At 43.7% G+C, this 18,356-nt stretch overlaps 1 protein-coding gene across 1 annotated transcript in view; it reads left to right on the forward strand.

Annotated features, from left to right (window-relative positions):
- DOCK2 (dedicator of cytokinesis 2) overlaps positions 1-18,356 on the forward strand; it is a 371,400-nt gene that overhangs the window by 157,586 nt on the left and 195,458 nt on the right. Inside the window, exon 27 of the mRNA XM_010980444.3 lies at positions 595-690. Within this exon, the coding sequence (XP_010978746.3) occupies positions 595-690 (96 nt within the window). The remainder of the gene's footprint in view (positions 1-594; positions 691-18,356) is intronic.

An 18,356-nucleotide genomic window follows, 5' to 3' on the forward strand; every position in this document is an offset into this window, starting at 1 on the left:
GGATTTCTTCCAAGGTAGATAATGCAGCTTCTACTGCACAAGCTCTCTAATAGTTAAGAGTTTCCATTATATAACTCCAGTCCCAGGCTCCAGAAACGCTGCCTCCTTTATTTGTCCCTCCAGCCTAAGGGTGATAGTGGCTGCCTGCTGTTGATAATCCCTAAGTTACCTTGCTTGGTTGGTATCTCAGCCTTTTCATCACTTGTATAACCAATTTCCTGCACTGAATTCCCTCCTTATTCCAGGTTGGATTCTGACTGTTACATGGATGAAGAAACCAAGGTTCAGAGAAGTTAGGTGTAGCTCAGCCAATATAACACAATAATTCTTGACAGAGTTAGTATTTCAAACCATAAGTTTCTGATTTCAGAGCTTAAGTTCTTACCCTTCGACTTAAATTTAAGGTGATTGGTGACATTCCTGGTGCCCAAAGCCAGGTGGTGATGGCGATGGAGATGGATGCTGATGGTGGTGATGATTATGGTGGTGGTGGTCTTGGTGATCACCGTGTTTGACCACTGATGCCTGTCCTTTAGAAGAAGTGTGCAGACCAGTGTCCTGGTTGTCACACAGATGTCTCTGATTGTGTTCCAGGCCTTCACCTACCACCACATCCAAGAAATCATGGTCCAGCTGCTTCGCACAGTGAACCGGACAGTCATCACGATGGGGCGAGATCACGTCCTGATTGTGAGTAGATGTTGTCCTCTTGTCAAATATTTCAAACTGTTTGGGGTCAAAGAATGAATTTTCGGGAACAGCTGGTCACGTCAGACACCCAGCACCAATCGTTGCTTTGTTTTGGAGAACAAGGGTCAGATTTTTCCCATGTGGGTTTGGGAGAATGTGAGAGTTCATTCAGGTTGCTGAAATGAAATTAGACTTAGGGCTTGTGTCCCAAGATGCGCGTTCCAGATGAGGGGAGCCTCTCTGAGCCTCGCCTCCCTCATCTCTGAACAGTGGAAGTCTCTCTCACCAGAGAGAGGACTTTTGTGAGACCTGTCCTATCATGTCACTCCTTTGTTCAAACTCACTGCTGGATTTCCATCTCACTCCGAAAAGAACCTCTCCATCCTCTTTCAATCTCTACACCTTACTCCATCCTTCTTAGTATTTACCATCATATGATGTATGTATATCATATATATATATATATATATATATATATATTCCTTTATTTATTTGTTTATTGTCTGGTTCTCCTTGTAAGAATATGAGCTCTGGAATGTAAAGACTTGTCTGTTTTGTTCATTTGTATCTACGGGCCTCTATAGCAGTGCCTGGCATATAGTAGGTACTTGATAAATACTTGTTGAATGAGTGAGTGAAAGAGTGAGTGAGTGAAATGAGTGAAGGAAAGAATGAAATGTACCAGGCAGGGACTCTAAAGTTTAATGAGGACAAGTGCTACTCGGCTCTGATTTGATTGACACAATGTGGGATTAGCCACACAGCTGCCAGCACCGCCAACTTCCCCATACGTCATGTGAAATTTCCTGATGTTTAAGTGTTGACAGCTAATTTAAAAAATGTCTATAAATATTTTATCATCCCCAAACAGCTAGATTCAACCTTCAGAAAGTCAGTTGGGGATCTCTGCTTTAAACTGGCCAGGTTTGGGGATGTTGGTTGTCCATACACTATAGTCCTGCTTCATGGATATGAACATAAGGTGCTCAGTGTTTATTCTTACAGTAGTGGCCAAGGATTTGATCCCTGGAAGCAACTGAGTGTAACAATCTTCTTTATACCCATTCGCTTCTGTCTGCTGTTGTCAATGCACGGTTCCTTATGTCGTATCATGCACATTTAAAGGAGGGGTGACATCCTTAGAGACCACTAGCCATGCCGTGCCAGGTACTCTTGCCTTCCCGGGGCAGAGTCATGTAAGTCGTTCCACCTTAGAAGCATCACTATTTCTTACTCAGTTACAAGCTTCCATATCTGTGGTCCCCATAACACACCTTAGATAAGCATTTTATGACCTCCCTAATCTTTACTCTTTCTCCTTGGAGCCAGACCTACAGATGATCATCAATCCATTTGGCTCATTCCATTTATAGCAGGCTCTTAACTCGGTCTCTCCCTTAGAGCAGTGATTCTTTAAAACAGTGCCTGGATCATAGACAGCGCCAAGTAACCAGTGTCCATTACGATTTTTCTTTCTATCTGGCCCAGCGCGTCTCGCTGTCCCTTTGCATTATCAGCACAGGCAGGTGAGTATAGTTTGATCCTCTTTCACTACAGCCAGTTCTCTGAGCCTTTTATTTGATGCTCTGCCCTGGCTGCTTGCCCTTCCGGTGCACACTGCTCACTGCTGGCCTGTTCATCTTTGCCTGGACACTCCCCTACTCTAGAGTGTTCAGTGGCTCCCCACTGTCTACCAAATTAAGGCATAAATGCACTAGCCTGGCCATTCTTAGCTTCTGTGATGTGGCCATAACCAAAGTTTTCAGCCTTTTAATCTACTTTTCTCCATCCAGATATCCAGCCAAAATGGATGTCTGCATGTTGCCCGGGCATGCCTGGCACTTGATCATGTTCATGCTGCTTTCTTGGTTTGGAATTCCTTTTGGTACCATCTTAATCTGTGGAAGGGAATCCTACCTGGTCTTCAAGGTCCAACACAAGTACACTCCCTCATAAACCTGTACGAATCTCACCAGCTTTGTAGGGATCTTCTCATCTCTTCTAAATCACAGCTCTCCAGCTCTCTCTTCCTTTTTCATTAAGAAATCTGCTTCATAGAAGTATAATTTACATACGTTAAAGTTTAACCGTTGTATTCAGTTTGATGAGTTTTTGTAAATATATACAGTTACATAGCCAGCCCCATAATTCAGTTGAGAATACATTTTTCATCCCCAAAAGTTCCATTTGAAGTCGCTCTCCATCCCACCCCTACCCCTCCTCTCCCCACCCCTGCCCCAGGCAACTGCTCATCTACTTTCTGTCTCTATAGATTTGCCTTTCCTGGAAATTTCATATAAATGAAATCATACAATTTGAGGCCCTTGGTACCTGGCTTCTTTAGCGTAAGGTCTTTGAGGTTCATCCATATTTTAGGATATTATCACTACTTAATTCCTATTAATGGCTGAATAGTATTACATTGTATGAATATACTGCATTCTGTTTATTCATTTTCAGTTGATAGATACTTGAAGTGTTTCTAATTCTCGCTGTCATGAATAATGCTGTTATGAACATTCACATACAAATTTTGTGTAGACATATTTTCATTTTTCTTGGGTGGAAATCTAGGAATGGAATTGCCGGGGCACATGAGACGTGTGTGTCTAACTCTATAAGAGACTGCCAGTTGTTTTCCCATTTTACCACCAGCAGTGTACGTGTTCTAGTTTATCTGCATCCTCACCACCACTTGCTATTGTCAGTCATTTGGAATTTAACAATTCTAGTGGATTTGTCACAATTCTGGTAGTATCTCATTATGGTTTTAATTTGCATTTCCCTGGTGACTAATGATATTGAGCATCTTTCCATATGCTCTGCCTCCTTTTCTGAGTCATTTTTATCTGTGAACCTGACATATATAGCTCCTCTCTTATACCCTAAGACTTTTGAAGCTTGGACCCATCTGTAAAATGGGGTAGTAACAGACCTTCTCTCATTGCTGTGAGAATTAAATGCAATGATACATGAGAAGCATTTGCACATAATATTCACTTATTTATTCAGTATTTTCTGAGAGCCTCTTATGTACTCAGCACAAGACTCAGAAATGAGTTAGGCATGGGTCTGTGCCCTCAGGAAAACCATGACCTCCAAAGGGATGTTTCTCAAATACTTCAAACTCACTGTATCCCAGACCCAACTCATCACCAGCCCCCTGGAGCCTCCTCTGCACGCCCTGTGTTCATGTTCATGATCTCAGCTTATGGTGCTGACCTCCTAGAACTGAGGCGCTGTCCTTGATCCCTCCCATTCGCTCATCCACCGCCACTGCTAAGTCCTGCTCTCTCCAGCACACCTGGCCCCAGCCCCTCCCCGCCTGGCTCCCCTGTTTGCTCTCAGAGCCCCTGTCCGCTCTCAGTCATCGGGCTTGCCGTACTTAGTCCATTGCAAGGTGATTTTCTGATTTTGTGCTCGTGCGTCCTACATTCTTTGGACCCCTTTGAGGGCAGGGACCACGTTTTACTCATTCCTTTATCCTTATCACCCAGCAGGGTGCCTGGCTTACTGTGGGTACCCAATAAATGTTTGTTGAGCAAATGAATGAGCGATATACTCCCTGAAAATGCTGTGCTGTACCACACCTTCATATTTTTGTATTTGCTTTTCATTCAGTTTAGATTGTTTTTCCCTTTTTCGAGGAACGCTTTCTCTAAATACAGGGAACCCACATCTCACAATGTGGAAGCAGCGAAAGGAGTTTGTGTTTAGACTTTCCCTGCCCCCGGGTGGATTCCAGGAACCTTGCAGAGGTTCTGAGTTGCAAGCCGTGTCATCAGTCACAATGACTCTTGAGTTTGCTGGTGTAATTACAACGATGAGAGTGCTGAGTCTGGGGGGACTAGATGTGTGCAGCAAACACACGCCCTGGGAACAAGGATACACCTGAACTAGAAGGAGGAAATAAACAGATTTTTCCTAAGATATAGCTTCATATTCATAGCGTGGGGCTTTCCAGCAATTCTTAGAATAGAACTCTCTCCTCCAAATTAAAGAAAATGATGTTGGAAAGTAATTACTCAGAGGTCAGAGGTCCCTGTCTTAGCACCAAAGGCCCCAATTTAATTTCAAATTGAAATTTGACAAGGAGGAGAGATCCCCATTCTAACCATCACTTTTAATTTTCCAGATATGATTTTTATTGGTTAGTTTCCATTACTTGGGGATATTAAACAATCAATATTTACGGCAAACACCAGACATGTCTTGTTCCTCTGAAATCTCAAGAAGGTCTCGACTGAGTGTAGGGTGGCTGGCTGTTCTCACGTCATTATGTGGGATTAAATAGTGACTTTTTTTTCTTATTTGTAGGAGCAGAAATGTGATAAAAGGTGTTAGCTGTTAAAATTACAGGAACCATAGGGCTGGAGTGGATCGATTCTTGTGCACAGCACGTTGTAATTATCGTTTGCTGGAAATCACCATTCCTGATCTTTTCTGTAGCTCATCTGCCTGAACAATGAAGTGTTGATGGTGACAAATGAGCAAAAGGAAATTTTACAGAAACAAATGCAAAAAAACTTCTACATGACTGCTGCCCTCTCTTCCCCTCTTTGCCAGAGTCTGACCTGTCAGATAAATATTTGTTCACTTATGTTACCAAGGATGTTGACTCTGGTGTTGAGAAGAGCAGCACGACTTGGTAGGAAGGACATTTTAGATAAGGGAGAGCAGGAGAAAGTTTCCGAGCTGCAGACCTTGGTTTCTTCTGTGCAATGAACTCCATCATTTTTGAGATCTTTTTCGTATATCTAAGTTTCCTAACTTGGTCAATGCCTGGGCTCTTTCCCAGTCTCCCAAGCTCCTGAGCCAGGGACAGAAAGTAGATTTCACTTCATGCACCAACTCTGGTGGGTTGGCAGCGGCTGCCTTTTGCACTGTGTTGAGAAAGATTCTGAGGCTGCATCTTGGCTCGGTGGGAAGAGGTGCTGAATTGATTAGTGATGTCTGTCGCAGGCATAAGAGATTGGAGAATAGTGATGTATGCAAGGTTCTTGCAAATATTATGTATTGACTGAAGTCGTGGTGTTTCTCTGGTCCAATCTGAAAGCTCTTATATATCAGATATTCCCTTCCCATGTATTCTTGGTTCCTTTAAGAAGGTTGTGGTGTAAAAGCAGAAGCATGATGGAAAAAGCCAATTATCTGAGAGCTTACATTTTAGCAGGTAATGGCTTCTATGTGCTGCGTGTCCTATTTTATCAAATGTAAGACGCACCGTGATTTTATGTGCCCATTAGAAAAAGAATATGCTACCCATCATATTGCGACACTGTAGTTTTATTGTTGCATTGATTATAATCTTCAGAGATTGCTAAAATATAAAAAAAGTACGTTTGACTGAAAATCCCTGTTGTGTGATTGGAGCTCATCTTTGAGTCCTCACAGCCAAGTGTCATCCTCTCCCACTGTTCAGGAGAATAGACTGACTGAGCTTCAGAGGATGGAAGCATCAAGGCCAAAGTCACACAGCAGCTAGGAGCAGGACGGGCTGTGAACCCAGGGATGTCCACTGTCAGCCCACGTGGACCTTGTGCTGTCTCACAGGTCTTGGAGTGTGAGGAAAGGTGTCCAGGCCTGCGTGTGCAGGTGAGGGGGGTGTCAGGGAACTCCTCCCCTCTCCCCGGCCTCTGGCCAGTGAATCCTGCTGCTGACAGCTCTAGAGAAGGCTGTCCCCTGCCTCTGGCCTCCCCAGTGCTGGGGATGGACAGTCCCACAGGGAGAATCAATCAGGAAACCTAAGCACCACCAGCACCACCAGAAGTTCTTGGAAGAGAAAAGATCTGGTGATTTTGTTCAAATTGGGCTCTAGCTTTTATTTTGGGTCGTTAAAATAAGCCTCTGGGTGATATATTTTGGGCCTAATTACCCCAGTTTTCGCAGAAGAGTCTTTTGAGTGATTAAATAAAGGTAAATGCAATTGGCATGATTCCAGTTCCCGAATTTCAGAGCAGTTTATTCAAAAAGGAAGAAGAAAGTGGAAATCACTCCATCCTCCATTGCTTCACCTCACAAGAGCGCTGAAGACTCCAGAAAATGCCCGAGTCATCAAAGAGCCAGGGTTCCAAAGCTCTGACTTCACTTTGTAAATGGCAAATGGCCAGTGGCCCACCTACATGGTCGCTCTCTGCTGCACTGTGAACCCAAAGACTCCAGAGGCCTGTGCAGGGGACACAGCCAGGCAGCGTCAGCTCCACCCAGCCCCGTTCCATGGAGAGCACGTGTGAGGACACTCTAGGACCTGAGGAGGCGGAGAGCCCAGCCAGAAGTGGCTGGTTGACTCTTGACCTTCACAGTGACTCCACACCTTGTTAAAAAGGAATATTTATAATAAAGATATCATTTGTTGAGCAAATGTCCTGTGTTCGAGGCAGGAAGCTGGGTGCCATATGGGTTTAACCTCACTTAGCCTGCATCGGGTACTCATATTTCACACCTGAGGTAACTGAGGCACAGAGGGCTTATGCAATTTGTCAATCATCACACAGCTTAATAGTGGAGGAACTAGGATTTGAACTCAAGCCATGCTGTTGCTGGAGTCCCTGCTCTTAAATCTCACAGCATGCACTATCCACACCTTAAGTTGCTATTTAAGCATCAAATATTTTAAAGGTAATAGTGAGCACCTTAAATTCAGTTGCTGCCCTGCCTAGAGCATGGTATCCAATAGGGTGACCTATGTGGTAACTTTCAGAAACCTTTAAGAATTTTGGTGGTTTTATGATGACGATGGTATCTTTAGGATCAGTCTCCTCAATTCTGGTAGTTGAACCATTGAAAACCCATAAAAAATCAGAAGAATTTTCTGTCTACTTGAATGTTGGTACTTACAAAATAGCAGGTTTAATAGAGGAAGCCAACTAGAATGGAAACACGGAGATTCTACAGAGTTTTGGGTGGAGAGAGTCTCTTGCTTTCACATCCAGCTCGTCTCCAGGTTCCATTCACTCTGGATCTAAAGGACTCTCAAGTCCAAGTGCTTCTCTCTACCACCAATGCCACTAGTCTGCCATTGCTACATCTTCTCATAAGACAACGGCTTCCTCTCTTGTCCCTTTCAAATTCTTCACTCTGTAGCCAACATGGTCGTATAAGGTGGCACCTTCTTGGAGAGAAAGCATGAGTGGCCCCCAGTGGCCGAGGATGAAGGCTCACGTGCTCACCAGGGCTCTCAGGTACCCATTCGGGGGCTGTGTCTTTCCCCAGCGCCCCTTACTTCCCACCAACTCAACGGAACTGCTCTCCTGGTCCCAGGATGCTGCCTTTCTCCTCTGCATCCTCCTGCAGGCCATTCTCTCTGCCTAGAACATACCCCTCTTACCTTTCTTTCCAAGACCTTCCCCCTCACAAACTCTTCTTCATCCTTAATGTCTTCACCCACGTTCCACTCAGCCAAGTAAGCGTCCTTCTGCTCTCTTCAAGCTGAACCTCCCTCATGTACTCATGATCCCGTCACGAGAACGTCCTTCCTAGCAACTGCAGATCATTGCCTGTCTTCATCACTTCTGCATCTCGAAGACACACTGGTTCCTTGGCATGCACGATGATCTCAAGGAATACCTGCCGAAGGCATGAAAGATTTCTGCTGCCTGTTTTATTTGCATAGAAACCATCCTTCTATTACTTACTATGTGTTACTTGCTTTATCCTTATGCAGATGTTACTCTTATTACCTTTGTGACATGACTAAGCTAGGAGAGTAAGGGAGGAAAAAGAATTGTTATTGAGTAACTGGACCAAATGGAAAAGGAATGGTGGAGGGGGGAGAATGTATTCATTCTCTTCAGAGGATGCATGTGTCGGTGATAACGAGAGTTAACATTTCCAGAGTGTTTGTTTTGTGTCAGAGATGATCCCATTTAATCCGTGAGGTTGACAAAATTATGGTCCCCTCTCAAAGGGGAAACAGTGATCAGAGGGCTTAAGCCCCTTGTCCAGAATTACACACCCGGGAAGGAGAGAGCTTGAGTCCAAACCCGAATCTACAGAGTTCGAAGCTGATGTCTTCAGCACTTCACTGGACATAGCTGGGAAATTGTTTCCCTGAGATAGAATTCAATTGAGAAAATTCCTGAGAGAGTAAATAAGTGTGTGTATGTGTGTGTTAGAGGGAGATCAGTTAAGAAGGAAAATAAACGTTACAGAAGATCCCTGAGGTTCCAGTTGGTGACTAAAAGACAGTGTCATGAGCTTGGGGTAGCTTGGCAGCTGCTTGATACAGTTAATGTAGATGGTGCTTGTATCCAGTGGGTGGGGAAGCTTTGCTTTGATAAGGATTTTGGTAATTGCATATCAAGGAGTACTTGGCCTAAAATATATATGCAAAAAAAAAAATGAATTAGTACCTCAACTTCTGAGAGGAACCTGTAGCATTATATGGGCAGAAGTCAGTTATCAAGGTCGATTTTGTAGAACTGGGTCTCGTTCTTGAGTGACATGAAAAATGTGAGTAGGTGGAGAAGAAAGGTTAAGGGATTGTTGGAGGGAGCAGCATTTCTTGCCTTATGCCCATCCCCCTGGTCTGCAAAACCTTCTCCCATTCTTCAAGACCCTCTTTCTTCAGTGACCTCAATGTCCTTGGTCCATTTTTCGATTACAGCATTACCTTGTCATAGCGGAATTTTCTTTTTCCCTATCTATGTTTCACAGTGGACTGAGATCCTTGAGGAAAGGGACTGTGTCCTCTTATCTTGGCAGTTCTGTTTATCGGACCCGAGCATGGCATGTAACAGGGGCGCTCATCGAAGCTGCGGGACTGAATGAGTGAAAAGAACAAAGCTAATTGAAAGCACCCAGATTCATATCTAGCTTTAAAAGAATTCTGATTCAAAAAACAAGTTGAGAAAAGATTTATTTCATGTGAGGCTTTCCCTTAAGGAACTTTTTTCTTTTTTTTTTAAATCTTTATCTATTGATTTGGTTTTATTTTATTTTATTTTATTTTTTAATTGAGTGGAACTTTTTTCTTTTTAATATAAAATTCCCCAATACTTTACCAGCCCCATGTAGTAGCATTCTTTTAGACAAATTAAAGTGTGAGAGATGGAGCATTAAAAAAGCCAGTCTCATTCTCCAAGCCTTCCTTTTGTTCTATAATGAGCCACAGCGATGGGCACTGAGAAGAAATACGAAATTCCTAAATTTTTTGAAACAACCACTGCCTTCTCCCTGGCCCACCTAATCGAGCAAATCTTTGCTACAAGGAAAGCGTGTTCCTAGAAAATAAACACGCTGCTTCCATGACAGTTCCACACGTGGGCTCAGTAACATGCCTTGTGCTTCTGCAGGGGAGTTGAGCTCAGGCTATAGAGAAGCTGGGGCCCCCACTGGCCACCCAGGGGCTGCTGTTGTCAGCACCCGGAGAGGGAGAAGCAGAGACCGAGTTTGGGAATCATACAGTGCGTACTAGGAAATGCATGACCAGTGCGTCATTATCCTAGTGAAATTGCCTGCAACTATCTCAGTGCCTATTGGCTTCTGTTAGGGGAGCTGGACATACCTGACTTTGAACATGTAATTTTAAGTGTGTTCTTAAATGTTAGACTCCGCTGTGTCTCCTGTCCTATTTCCTGGCACTAGAAGAGAGGCCAGTCTCTTCTTGTCCTTGGAGAACCTTGGACACTGTACGATGTCTTCCATTTGGGCATTGACTGAGGACCCTTGCACCCAGCATTGCTCTCTCAGGGCTGTGGCTGTTGGGGCACAAGGTATGGCGTTTGAAAGGATTTTACTGGCTGGGAACTGGTCCTCTTTTTTTCAAGGAGTGAGGTGACCTTATTCCGTAGCTAGGAAGTCTCTTCACTTCACAGTTCTGCTCCTCAGTTTCCTTATCTCTGAAATGGGGCTAATGATGGTTATTACCTACCTGTCAATCCCATGGTGAGGACTGAGTGAAAACGGATGCACAGGGCTCTCAGCACAGGGCTTAACACATCGCAGACCCTCGGTTAATAAGAGCCCTTATCTTCCTCCTGCAGTGCCGCCGCCTTGCCCCTGCTTTCTTGGCAGGTGTTATGAGTCAGATTACAAACTGTTTATTTTATGGCCCTGACTTGGGATGATCTCCTGGGTTTGTGAATTATTGTTAAGCTGTTGCTACAGCTGGTCTGTGAATAGAGCCCTGCCCTGAGATGAAACCAGCCACCAGATGTCTGCCACAAAGTCGTGAATCCCAGACAGGAGAAAGGGTGCCTTCCCTGGGAACATTGTGGAGGGATGGGAGCTGCCTGCGGAGAAACCCTGGTGGAACAAGGGAATCAATTCCATCAAATGATCCTTCAAACTCAGAACCCATTTTTCTAGGTTCATGCTGCATTCATACAGGGATGCATTTGTGTAGCCATTAAATATTTATGATAAATTTTTAATAACGTGAAGAAATTCTGTGACTTAAATATAGAGAAAGGATTGTAGAAATACAGCAGCACCAATAAGAAAGCCATCTTGGGGCCCTGAAGGGCAGGGAGGGGAAGACACGTAGCCCCTCACCAGCGGCTCTGCACCTCCTAGAGGGCAGACCCAAGGGCCCTGTTCTGAAGCTAAAATAATACTGCTGTCTTCTGCTTAAAGGACACGTGATTTGTACATTTCTGCAGTTTTACTTCTTCTAAATGCTTTTGCTTTCCTTTTATAATCGGGGAAAAAAACCCTCAAAGACTATTTCTTTAAAAATAGGAATTAATGAGATAGTCAAACTTACTGAAGCATTTTCATGTATATAATTTCACTTTTCTCATAACCAGCCTGTGAAGCCAGAAAGGCAGATGGTTTCATTCTGAAGGCAGAGGTGGGGGATGGAGGTGAAGGTACTTGCTCAAAATTATGCAGAAAATCAGGGGCTGCAGTCAAGACTCCTGTCTTTGTTCTGGTCTGTCTCTCTACCCTGGACTGTTTTTCCTCTTGATGTTTCCATCTCCATATTTTCTCCCAATTCATTCAACAAACCTATATGAGGCATTTACAGCATCTCAGGCAATGTGATAAACACTTGGAGACTCCCAGGGAGGCAGATGATGATTTCTGTCCCCCAGGACTTTGCTCCCTGGTGCGGATGAGTGTGAGGGGTTGACAAAAGAAATGTCAAGAGAATATAAGCAGCAGTCTGTACAAAGCACCACGAGTACTTGGAGGATGGAGTGACTAATCCCATGGCAGGGGCGGGGAATGATCAGAGAAAGTTGCACAGAGGAGTTGACATTTAAATTGCAACTTGCTATCTAGCAGAGGAGTTAAGAGTCCAGACTCTCAAGTTTGGCAGACCTTGAAAGAACTCCAGCCTTCACCATCTCACATTTGTCGACTTGGACGAATTACTTATCTCCCTCCAAACCTCAATTATTCTTCTGGGAAATGGGGGTAATCATTAGCTACTTTATGTTAATTTTTGAGGAATATATAAGATAATGGAAGCAAAACATTTAATAATGGCCCATTATAACTTAAAGAAACTATAGCCTTTGTTATCATGATTAGTAATAATGAGCCTACTGTTTATTTATTCCCCTCAAATGAAAGTTATTTCCCATGTTAAAAAGGTCATGGAACAGTGTCCTAGGTAGAGGGAACAGTATGTCCTAAATCACTAACATGTAATATCCTCTGACATTTGAGAAATTAAGGAGCTGGGTACAGGCAAAAGTGGAGTAGTAGGAAGTTGGGCTATACATACCAGGTTGGAGTCAGATTGTAAGGAACCTTGCTGCTGTGAGGGGAATTTTATGCTCTGGATGGTGGTGGGGTGAAAAAGAGATAAAAAAGCTGGAAATGGCACGGCCAGATATGTGTCTTAGAGAGATCCTCAAGCAGCTGAGAGGAGGCTGGATCCAAGGGAGCTGGAAAACTGTAAGAAAAGTAGATTTTGAAGGCCAGTGCAGTGACATGGAACAGAGAAGGGCTCATAATGTCACAGTCTTCTGCTTCAATTAAACAAAGACTTCCTGGGCTCAAGACTTTACAAGGGGAAGAAAGCAGTTCCTACTCTCACGACATGTTGCCTATAGTGGGGAAAGAGGGGGAAAAGTAGAAATAGCTATAATTCAAGACAAATAATCATCATAAGAGAATGACGAGGACAGCATTAAGAGCGTCAGAAGGAGATGGGGGCACAAAGAGCATGACATCCAGGTAGGCAAGTCAGAGAAGGATGTGTGCTCATTGTTGGAGTCCGTCCCCGCCCCTCACTGGACCGTAGTAAGCTCTGTGAGGCAAAGGCTGCGTCTGTAGTTTTCTTGCCTGGCACAGAGAAGGGATCCCATAACTGTTTATTGAAAAAAAAAAGGTGATTATGGGCTGAGGTTCATCTGAGAAGATTCCTTGGAGCTGGTGGATGCGTAGTAGTGGAGAAGGAGGGGTCAGTTCCAGGAATTCCAGTCGGGTCAGTGGTCCCGTTTGCAAACGCTGATGCTTTGCACAGCTTTGATTTTGCTCTCGTTGATCCCTGATCACAGAAAGCATATTGTTTTTTACCTTGAAACAAACAAGCAAACAAAAACCAGTGACAACAACACATGACTTTTCTCATCTGTCACCCACGTGGGAGCTCTGCATGTGGGATTAGGTTCTGTTGGGGCTTGGTGTGCTCGGTGGAAGAGCTGTGTGAACCACTCGATTTCGACAATTAAAATGACTCAGCCCATTTGGCTCAGCAGGAAGAAGGCTTCTCTATCAGCATAACCAGGGTATCACAACATCGCGTGTGCTACCTGGGAAACCAAGCGCAGGCACTGATGAGAGGTCACCGTGTTTGGGTGAAGATTTAAGAAATGTATATTGAGGTTTTGCCAGAAGAAAAAAAAAATATGGGTTTCACTGAAGTGAACTTTAATACCATAGTTATGGATTCTGAGAATCTGTGAAAGGCATCCATGCTACTAAAGCTTTTATTTGCTTTGGAGCAAATAATTCTTTGGTGTGATGCTTGCTGCCATTTCATTTTGGTTGTGGTTTAAGCCAAGACAAAATGCTTTGCCCAAAACGCTTCTTTAGTTAGACAGACCATGTCTCCTTTAAATTGCATTTTGTCTGAAATGGACTAGGTCATCATGTAATAAATTTTGGCATTTAAATGGAAACATTACAGCAAAAAATAGTTAACAATCTGCTTTAATTTCAAAACTAATTTTCTGTTTCATACAGGAAGGCAGTATCTTGGTAAAATGTGCAAAATACATTGGGATTTAATTATGATGGCAATTTGTTCTGAAACAAGGTTAAGCTGGGCTGTCAATACTCAAGATAAATGTGGTGAGGGAGGATGGTAGTGGCTTGATGTTCTTGGGTCCTGAATGCCATGCGGACCGCAGAGAAATAGGAAGCCCTGGCCACATTAGCTGCTGAGGGCCCTAATCAGTGGGAGGCTGTGTGCTCCTGGGGGCACAGATGGAGGCTGTAGACACCAATGGGACCATCCTCATGTGAGGACTGATAGACGAGGGGAAAAACTGAGAATCATTTCTTCCTGTCTCTCCACTGAATCCATTCATTCGTTAATTTATCCTGCAACAGATATTTGAATCCCATTGTGTTAAGTGCTGGGCGTACAAAGATGAGCAAAAATAGGCAGGATTTCTACCTTGAAAGACAACAGGCTAATGAGAGAAAAAAACATTCATCAAAGAATGACATAAATGTATGTGCAGGGACAGCTGTGCCAAGGACTTTAATGGAGGGGGTCCCTGGTGCCAGGTGAGTGTATGAGAGAGGCATTTGGTGTGACCTGGGGCAGTGGTGATGGCAGTCTTAGAAAGCCTTGCCTGGGAGACCCCAACAGAACTAGAAACTGGTCAGGGAGAGTGGCGTGGTGATTATTCCAGGCAGAAGGAACAGTGTGCGCAGACCGCTTAGGGAGTGTGGGCATGGCGGTCCCAAGGGCCTGAAGGTGACTCGGTGTGACTGTAGAGCAGACAGTGAGAGGGCCTGTGATGGGAGCTTGCACAGGAGAGCCAGGTGGGACTTTCTGGGCCATAGTGACAGACCCAGTCTCACTTCCTAAGTGGATCAGGAAGCCAGATTGTGACGGCCAGAGTGTGACGTGGGTCAGATCTAAATTCTGCAGTGATTGCTTTTGCTGTTACTTGGTGGAAGGCAAAGGGCATCGTGCACGTGGGGGACCAGTTGGGACGCTGCTTTGGAGGCCAGCTGAGAGAAGAAGGAGGTTTGCATCAAGATGCCAGTGGTGAAGGCACCCTCACCTTGGAACTCGGCTTAGTCTGGCAGTGAGAAAACCAAGCTCTTGGTTGCTCTTCATGGATTGAGGACCCTGGAGGAGGCAAGAAGAAATCATATATTTGGGAAACCTCGGGAGTAGGGGTGATAGACGTGAGCAATAGGAATTCAGGCTGTAAATTGGTTGAAAGAAAATGAGGATGAAGTTGGGGTGAAGTACCCCAAAGGGGTAATGAGCATTAAGCCGGTCAAAACACGGTTTGCACCAAATGCAGCAGTGTTGAGTATGGATTTGTCTCAGCTCTTTTAATTGCAAACTATGCTTGATGGGTGTAATGATCACAAAACATCTACGTTTCTCAAAACTTAAAAAGAGAGATACGCTTTTAGCATACAGCAAGTTGCCTTGAGTAGCTTAAAATGAGAGCCTTTTCAAGTAAAAGCTATCCTGAGGCCTCTGCTCAGCAAATTACGAAACTGTACCTGGAGGTCAGAATAGGTCACAAGTCTGGTGTCGGTAGTTCCCGACCGCGCCAGGCCCAGATGTCTGGTAGGCCCTCACACATTGCACACCCCTCACCACACTGCTCTCAGCACTGGCTTCCCACGTGATTGCTAGGAGCCTCTGGACGCATCATTGAGCCTTCCTGGGTTGCCTCGTGCTTGAAATGGCAGGGACCCAGCTCACGCAGCGTTCATCTCAAGGACGTTTGATTCCCACGCAGCAAGAGTCCTTCACTCCCCAGAGGGCTGTGCTGCGCTCGATACGCCTGCATATTCTTCCGGCTCCCTGAGGACTTGTTACTTACCGTCCATGGTTGTGGTTTCTGGTCTTAGTAAGGCCAGGAAGAGTTCATTCCTTATTAACACCCCTTTCTGCTCAGAGAAAATCTTAGGCCTGTTTCCGAAAACCCACTGCAGTCCCATAGGGGCATCTTCCCTCTCCTCCCAATTTACTTCAATCAGCAAATGAATAAATACGCATTTGTTGAGCACCTATTGTGTGCCCTACGTGATGCTCAAGGCTTTCCTCCACTGAATTGTCTTGTAAGGTAAGGGCTGTGTTCAGCATCATAAGAAAAGGAACCAGTATCTCACTGAGGTTAACTCTCCCATGGTCACCCAGCAAAAGGAAGAGTATTAAATGGCAGGATAATATCAAACCCAAGACTTCTGATTCTGTATCCAGGCCCCCTCCCCCAAATTTGTAAACAAGTTGGTTATAGATGGCTTGTGGACAATGCAGGGGGTGAAAATTAAATCACAGGATGGGAGTGCTGTTTCCTTTTCAGTTCTCTCTCAAACATCCTGATTGGTCAAGTAGAAAATGCATTTGGTGTTAATGTGGCTTTGGCACCTGTTGAATATTTGCTAGTCTCCTTTTTCAACAAAGAGAGTTGGTTTCAAGCTCAGCACCTTCAACATTCAAGAGTCTCTAGCAAGGATTTAAACAAATTATTTCGATTTCATCTTTAATTTTTGGAACATCATGTTGGTTTTTCTTGTGGTGGCAATATCAAGTTGCCTTTTTAGCAAGAAAATTATGGGGAAAATAACTAAAGAAAAATGTTGAATAAATTACATTTCAGGTGGATGGGCATAATAATGACAAAAATCATGAATGTGCATCTGTCTGGATGAAGCTGGGAGCTGCACCATTGGTTCTCACTGCCTCCCTTGCTCCCAAGACATGTGGGCCTTCAGGAGACGGCTGCCATGCTAAGTTCTGAATCTGCTCTTTGTTTCCCTGGGAAACATATAAAAGCAATTATAATAAAAACTATCTCTGCCATTAGGACCTTGGAGACATCCTTCTTAAGTTTAAATATTATAACCCAAATCGACCCAAGCTAGTAATCGAGTCTTAAAACCTAAGAAAAATATGTAAGTTTATTGCAAAAGATAATATCCCATTTAAAACAGTTTAGAAATTTACAAAACCTTACATTAGTACATAGTCTTTAAGAAGGTGCTCTATAGGTGAGCTGGTATTAAGTTCCAAGGACAGTGAGTACGCGTTTTTTTTTTAAACTACGGAGTGAGCAGCTACATAAACTCCTGCGACTTAAACTGACTTATCAGTCTTTTTCCTCCCAACTTTACAAAAGTACCTTTTGCTAAATTAACGTCTCTCCGTAAAATCAGATAACCTCAAGTACACATTTCTGTAGGATATCATGACAGATGTTACATAATATTTTACAAAGAAGCAATTTTCACAAGAATAGATGAGTATAGAGTTTTGGTAAATGTATATATATATATATATATTTTTTTTTTTTTAAACACAGAGATGATCATTTTTGTTTAGCAGGAAGGTTTTTTTTTTTTACTGAATCCATTGCCCTCATCACAAGTTTAAATGTTCAGTCTTCAGAAGAGACCTCCTACCCAGCTGCAGATCGGTGGCCCAGGCGATGCTGTGTTGTGCTTTGGTATAGAATTGTTATAGCCTTGTTTGGCTTTATTTCTAGAAATGCCAGCCTTTTCCGACCACGATTGCATCTAATTCAGTTGAGGGTTTACCCGAGGCTCCCAATTCAAATTAAGTGTATGACAATGTATACTTCTTAATTATCCGAGGGTTGGATAACCCTTTTGGTGTGTGAGTTACCTCCGACGCCTCTTCATCAAGACAGGCTAACTTTGGCAAATGATCCATGTCCGCTCTGGGTGGCTCTGCTCATTTGATGTTGGAATGTGCACAGACCTTATGCAACAGGTAGAGTAGGTGTTCCTGTCTCCATTCGAGAATGGACAAACAGGCCTTGGAAATGTAAGCAATTTGCTAAAGGTTGGTGCGATAGACTGTTCTATTGCCTGGGTCCCTTAATTCTGGGAACAGGATTCTTTGCATTCTAGCATGCTGCCTAAGAACATAAATTAATTTGAAAATTAGCATAAGCAAAGCAAATTATGATGGAAGCTCTACTACAGGATAAAATTATATAAGAGATCCCAAATGATTCTGCTTTATTGGATTATCCTCTGTGCTGTTCTTTTGCATTGTGGGGGCCAACTGAGAGTTGACTGTGTGGATACAGAAAGATCTGTGGCTTTTAGCCAGTAGTAGCATCTCTTATTGAAATGTGGCTTCTTAAGTACGACAAGTGTATTTATCTTAATTCTAGCTTCACGTTATGTATTCCGGTCTCATTTTGTGGGTTTAAACATTACAGTAGAAACAGAACAAGAACATCTTGAATGACGTTCCAAAGACTTAAATAGTGCAAGCTGAGATTCCTTGCCAAATTTCCCTCTCGCGCTCACTGAAATAGCTTTGTGCACTGCAGCGCAGTGACAGGGGAAGGTGAGGCTGTCGGAGTGGTTTGCTCAATTAGTCTCAATTTGCAGTAGGGTACTCAACATCCCACATTCACGCAGGGTGCCACAGTCTGCAAAGACACCCAATCTTTAGCAAAGGGGATTATGAAATGCCTCCTTCATTGGATGCTTGTTGAGTTTAAGATCCTTTTTCTAAGCAGCTTCAATCCAAC

This window comes from Camelus dromedarius, chromosome 27 (genome assembly GCF_036321535.1).
Source record: "Camelus dromedarius isolate mCamDro1 chromosome 27, mCamDro1.pat, whole genome shotgun sequence".
In the NCBI taxonomy this organism is placed as follows: Eukaryota; Metazoa; Chordata; class Mammalia; order Artiodactyla; family Camelidae; genus Camelus; species Camelus dromedarius.